The 6,317-nt window shown below is 35.7% G+C and overlaps 1 protein-coding gene across 1 annotated transcript; it reads right to left on the reverse strand.

Annotated features, from left to right (window-relative positions):
* Positions 1-1,095: 1,095 nt before the first annotated feature.
* LOC114177720 (homeobox-leucine zipper protein HAT4-like) lies at positions 1,096-2,975 on the reverse strand. Its single transcript, XM_028063197.1, has 4 exons — positions 2,672-2,975; positions 2,093-2,403; positions 1,917-1,996; positions 1,096-1,827 (listed from the first exon to the last, which is right to left on the reverse strand). Exons 1-4 carry the CDS (start codon positions 2,832-2,834, stop codon positions 1,497-1,499), a joined length of 885 nt encoding a protein of 294 aa, XP_027918998.1. The 5' UTR covers positions 2,835-2,975; the 3' UTR covers positions 1,096-1,496.
* Positions 2,976-6,317: the final 3,342 nt, after the last annotated feature.

Here is a 6,317-nt window from a genome sequence, read left to right on the forward strand (position 1 = left end):
ATTACATCAAATTTTGACTTCACATCAAACAACAAACATGAAACTTTAATATTATTTAAGAAGGCCCCACCACACCACAGCAGCGAACAATTCCCTGTGGACTAAGAAAACAGAACACAGATAAATAAATGCTGACTAAATTGTTCTAAAAGCATAGAGAGGATTATAACTTTACATGCGTATGAAAATTATAAAATATAATAAACGCGTAATCATAATTTTTTAAACCTATACTTAAAACACGTTCCTTAAATATTATTACTGTAAATAAAATAAAAACGTAAATTACTGTCATGAATTACTTTTTAAATCACTTTTTTTCACCTAGGTTAAATATGATTTTAGTCCCTTAATTTTTAATAAATTTTGGAATTAGTTCATTTTAAAACTTTAGATCAAGTTAGTCCTTCATCTTTCAAAATACGTAAATTTAATTTTTTTAATCAAATTTTGTTAAGTTTAATTGACATTTCAAACGTGTTTCATAATAGTATTTGACTTAACATTAAAGTAAAAATGTGTCAAACAATATAAACAACTCAAACACACAATCCTCATGATCCTGAAATACATATAAAACATCAAATAAACATAACAAAATTTGATTAAAAGAACTAAATCCACGTATTTCGAAAGATGAATAACTAAATTAGTCTAAAGTTTCAAAATAAACTAACTCCAAAATTCACTGAAAGTTAAAGACCAAAACATATTTAACCCATAAAAATACTATCAAGCTTATTACGTTCATAAAACCATGCAAAGTACACAAATTTTGTATTAAAAAAAAAATAATAATTTATATTACTTTTCTATGTATACCTTTCAAGACCATGTCATTTTCTTATTTTCTTATTTTCATGAATATATATATATATAACCTGGAAAGTATATTTCCTGCTTTATTTCATTCTCATAGTAAAGGTCTAGGAAAGTGGTATCTATCCAATGGAAATAATATATTAGAAGTTTATTTATGATAACATTATAAAATTGATTTTATTTAAAATATCTAAAAACTGTAAAGTATTCCTAAATAATAAAACAATGACGTTTTAAGTTGTAATATATTTTAGAAATATGATCCGCGAAAGAGAAAAGGAAACTTGTTTATTAAGGTATCCGAAAGCGTGGTTATAAGATGCCTAGGAAGTGTAGAGACTAAAAAGTATGTGTGGGAAAAGAATGGTTTGAGAAATAGTGAAAGAAAGCTATATAATTTAACTAGACAATTGCAGTTTACACGAAGTGTGTGTTTAGTGTTTGAGATGGGAAAAGGTTAAGTAACACTAAAAACTGAAAACCTCCTAACTAATGTAGGTCATCCAAACAAAAACAAAAGATGATGAGTCAAAGTGGTACAAAACATTGGAGACCCACCAGATCCCTTCTTCTAATCACCATATCCTACATCCACACCTCACTGTTTCTCGTTTTCGGCTACACACCTAACCCTACAAGTACCTCCATTCCATTAAATTAATTCTTATTCACAATCAGTGGTGAAAACCATCAAAGCCCCGGTGCGGAATGGAAGCAGCCGAACCCCACGGGCCCATGCCCATGGGCCGGCTGTGGGCATGGGCCTGGCCCATCGGATGATGACGCGCGGCGGCATCAACGGCGGACGACGGCACAGCCACCCGCTCGCAAGAAGGGCACATGGTGAGTGTGGTGGGAGGAGTCATTTGCATGTAAAACTGAGGGGAGAGTTTCAGTGCTCTAAGCTCCTGAACTTCCTTCTGCAACCTTCTATTTTCCTCCGTCAGATTCTCGCAACACCTTTTCAACACCTCGCAGTCCACCTCGGTTTGCTTCAGCTTAGTCCTGGGATTTATTTCACACGTTTAATAAAACTAAAACTTTGTATTAAACCCAGTTATTTATTTCGTGTGTGTTATAATTTTTAAACTCACCTTGCTCTTCGGTTCTGGAACCACACCTCAACTTGTCTTGGTAGAAGGCCTAGCTGTTTTGCCAGTGCCAGCTTTTGCTTCTGCCAGAACATTAGATTAATTAACGTTAGCAATTTTAGTTTAGTACTTCCAAAAACGTGATAACTGATTTTAAGGTGGTTTTCCGTTAGGCTTACCGGGTTGAGGGTATTGTGCTCTTTGAAACTTTCTTCCAGAATAGCCGATTGGTCTTTGGAGAGTCTGAGTTTTTTCCTTGAGGTTTCGCCGTCTTCTTCGTCGCTGATTCCGCGGGAACAGGCTCTGTTCATGTCGTGTTCTTCACCGTTGGGTTCTCGCTCGCTTCGCTTTCCGCTCACGCTCGAAACGGTGCTGTTCGGAGACGAAACTCCCGCTTCCTCTTCCATGTCCACGCCCGAGGGTAACCGATTCACGTCGATTCCGCGCAGGAACGATCGGGTTTCGCCTCTGCATGTGTCCGAGTTTCGATCTGGATGCAAACAAAAAGTCATTTAAATTAGAGGGTCATGCATATCGGGACAAAAAGTGAAGGGCGACAATAATATTTCTCTCCCCGGAGCAAAAAAAAAAAAAAAAAAGACCCAGTAAGCCGGATCAAAGTGAACGAAGAAGTGGCGGAGAGAAAGGAAATAAAGAGATAAACTTGAACAGATCTGGAACATTATTTGCATGCAAATAAAATGAAAAAAAAAAGTATTATTTATTTATTGGGAAAGTGGAGGAATTTGAGGACATACCGAAAGCGTCGTTCCAAGAGGGTTTAAAAGGATTTGAAGGTGAAGGTGAAGGGGAAGATGAATGAGTAGAGGAGGAGATGAGAGTAAGATGTTGAGGATTGGGTATATTGTGACGGAAGTTGAGGCTTAGACTCAAACCCAGATCTTCCTTTTGAACCATCATCTCTGGTTTTATAAAATTGAGGTTCTGGTTATGGAGAGAGTGAGATTGAGAGAGAAAAAGAGAGAGAGCGTAAGAAGGAGACGATGAAAAGCAGGGGAGTTGTGTGTGGAGTGGAAAGGGGGGCCGTGTGGGTTGAGATTATATAGAAAAGAGAGAGAATGGGTGGGAGTAGTGTGTAAGTTCAATGATGACTTTATGTCAGCAAGGCCAGTTATCTCAATCATCACATTTGCCCCCAAAATAATAATACTCTCTCTCTCTCTCTCTCTTCCCCCTCTTTATTCTTTACCTTTGACCATCTGGTAAATAAATAAACTCCACTTTATTATACTTTACTTTCACACCCTCATCTTTTTGGATAACTTTCACGCCATCTTTGCTGGATAACTCCCACTCCACAACACCACAACTAATTCCATTGACCGCTGAATAATACCATTTTCTTTTACTGTGCCTCATGAAACCTTTTCAAATTTGAATTCCTCACACTAACGAACGAGGCATGAAGCAGAGGGGGATAGATGATTTGTGATAAGACGATAACTATATACATCACATCATTGTTCATGTCACATTTTTTTGGTTATGGAATTAACATGTGCGATGTTATAAAAGTAATAAATGAATTGATAATGTTATGATTAGCGAGGTAAAAAGGAAAATAAATAAATGGAGTTAGGTTTAGGTAGGATAGAGTGTGGGGTGGCAAATCGCAAGAAATCTTTCGCATTAAACAGGGTGGGGCAGGTGGCACCTGAAGATTTGGGCCAGGAGTGAATCAGTTCCTACATCAACGGCTGAGGTAAAATGTCAGATATAGGAACAGGCATGATGAGCATCGTCCCTGGACATCCATCAAAATCAGCACAGCCAATGGTCATGATTGGAACCAAACAGATAACCTTTTCATTATATTTGTGTTGTCCCTCGGTGGGTCCCCATTATCCCTTATCCTACGCGACACACAAATCTCCACCCATGCGATCACCACGAGGGTCTTCCCCCCAGCCAACAACGTCGCTTTCCTTAACTTTTTCTTTTCTTCTATCACACTGTGCCCTGTCACTCTTTCAAATTTAAATTTAAATCTCTTTCTTCCTCTTCCTTCCTCCACCGCGCTTCAAATTAATGAGTTAGGTTCCAAGAACCACCGTGCTGTTCTTCTTTTCGTTTTGAGAGAGTTAGGTTCCACGATACTTATTTTTGCAGGCATTAGTTTTGGACATTTGGCGTATCCAATCATGGGAGTGGTGAAATACGAGATTTCAATTTTTATTATTAATGTTCCTATCAAGTTAAGAAAGTGAAGAAACAGTGAGAGGGGGGACAAGTGCGATTGGTATTCACGTGGACCGACGATGAAGCAAGCGTGGAAGAAAAAACCTGCCCCCAACTCACACTCACATGAACCAACATGCCTCTGCACTACACGTGCCACAATACCTTACGTCTTCTTTTAACCATTTTTACTATTATATTATATTATTCCTTTTCACACCTTTACATATATATATATATATATATATATATATATATATATATATATATATATTTTAAATATATTTATTCAACCTTTCTTCAACACTTCCTAAACATGCAATATGTCACCTTTCAACACCAATATGCATTTGCTAAAGTAATGCCATATAAGCAATTTCCCATATAAAGACTTTCTTATGCCGATCACATACATCAATCTCATAAATTGAAAATAAAAAACTCAAATTTTACATGGTTGTAAATAAGCACATGTAACTCTCATCAGGTTTAATTAACTTTCAAAATGACGTAGATGGTTGAGGATGCAATAACAGGATTTACACATTCTTCAACCTCTTTAAACAAATTGTTTGTTCTAAAAGCAACACATCATGTGTCAACAAAATCAATTTAAAATTTAGCAGGAGTCTTTTTCATAAAACATTTCTTATACAAATGTTCAAAATTTTATGTTAGAAGTTTTATATCGACTAAAAATAAAATTAATTCACAATTTATATAAATGGATTAAAATTTCGTTTTACAAATTTATTTTTTTAAGATTGAATTAGACTTGAAATTCAATTCTTATCACCAAATTTTAATTTGTGAGTTTTTATGAGTTAGCATATATCCCAATCCCGTTGTGAGCAATTATTGAAAATGTGAGTAGTAATTGTGTATTTGGCATGGTTGATGAATATATAGAATTGAGTTTGCAACTTAGAAGGAAGACCCTCCTCCACGGGAACCGGAAAACCTTTCCCACCCAATCACCCAATAATTCAAAACGGCTCATCTATCACAAACTTTCTACCACCATGTTGCATTTTAAGGAATTAACAAAACTAGAAACACTCTACTCATTACAAATTTTAACAAACATTTCACTCCAACAAATAACATTTACAAACGTGTTTTATACTTCCTTCCCATCTATATATATTTCACCTATCCTTTTTTGACAAAAGAATATCAACTTCATTTGAGTGATAGCAAAAGGGAAAAATAGATGAAGGACATTGATTGTAACGACAGAGACTACTACCTTACTAACTTATCTCACTTTAAAATCGGAAAGAAGGTGTAAGATCCTCCTACACTCACAATTTTGGAATCATAGATTAAAATATGTGCGATAGACACAACCGAAACCTAACTATTTGATTGAAGTGGAAAAGTTGAAATAACGTAGTAGAATGAAGGTGATGGTAATAAAGGAAAGAAAGAAGGAAAGCGTGGATAATGATTAATGAGGAGATTAGGGGTAGAGTATTAATTATTTATTCTTTAATTAGTGAATGGCATGAGAGACAAAGATGTCGGGTGATGATTAAGAGTGTCCCCACGAGTGCGTGGTAGGTGTCCCACGTGTTCCCTGGCATTGGGCTGGGTCTTTCCACACACCCCAATAATGGATCTCCCCCTAACTTCTTAAATCATAACCCTCCTTAACGTAACACCCACTACCCGACAACACCCATCATCTTTCTCTTACATCAAATCCACCACAATTCTCAACTCTCCACTATATTACATTACCACTTTCCTCTTCTCTAATTTCCAACTACATTCTTTTAACTCACCATTTATATTTTACAATCCAATTTAATATACTTTGCACGGCTTACTTTAACAGATTTGATGAGTAAGTCATATATATGTAGTACTATTTGTTCTTTTTTTTTTCTTCTGAAAACTAATTCAACCAGAATCAGTAATATCTTTGCCATGTGATATGCACGTGAATTTAGGTAGCTTTCCACTTCCTTTTCGAGTTTTGTCCCGTTTTCCCTGTCATAACTGGTTCTCGGTAAAACAAATATATCTTACTCTATTGCTCGAAAAAGGTAAACGTATCAAAAATATTCCAAAGCCAAAAGCTTTATTATATAACTCAGATGTTTTCTTTATAGCTTGTTTAAAAAAAATAAAATAGGACGTCTCGTTTGAGACAGCGAAATTAAAAAAGGAAGCTTTATTGCTTCCAAAAATAGGAATAGT

Source organism: Vigna unguiculata, chromosome 3 (assembly GCF_004118075.2).
Source record: "Vigna unguiculata cultivar IT97K-499-35 chromosome 3, ASM411807v1, whole genome shotgun sequence".
Classification (NCBI taxonomy): domain Eukaryota; kingdom Viridiplantae; phylum Streptophyta; class Magnoliopsida; order Fabales; family Fabaceae; genus Vigna; species Vigna unguiculata.

What these genes read in the sequence shown, in the direction of transcription:
- LOC114177720 (XM_028063197.1), bottom strand. Translation starts at nt 2,834, where the DNA reads ATGATGGTTCAAAAGGAAGATCTGGGTTTGAGTCTAAGCCTCAACTTC. An exon ending in CTCTTGGAACGACGCTTTCG is followed by an intron (nt 2,404 to 2,671) that starts GTATGTCCTCAA and finishes GTTTGCATCCAG; the next exon opens with ATCGAAACTCGGACACATGC. An exon ending in AGCACAATACCCTCAACCCG is followed by an intron (nt 1,997 to 2,092) that starts GTAAGCCTAACG and finishes ATGTTCTGGCAG; the next exon opens with AAGCAAAAGCTGGCACTGGC.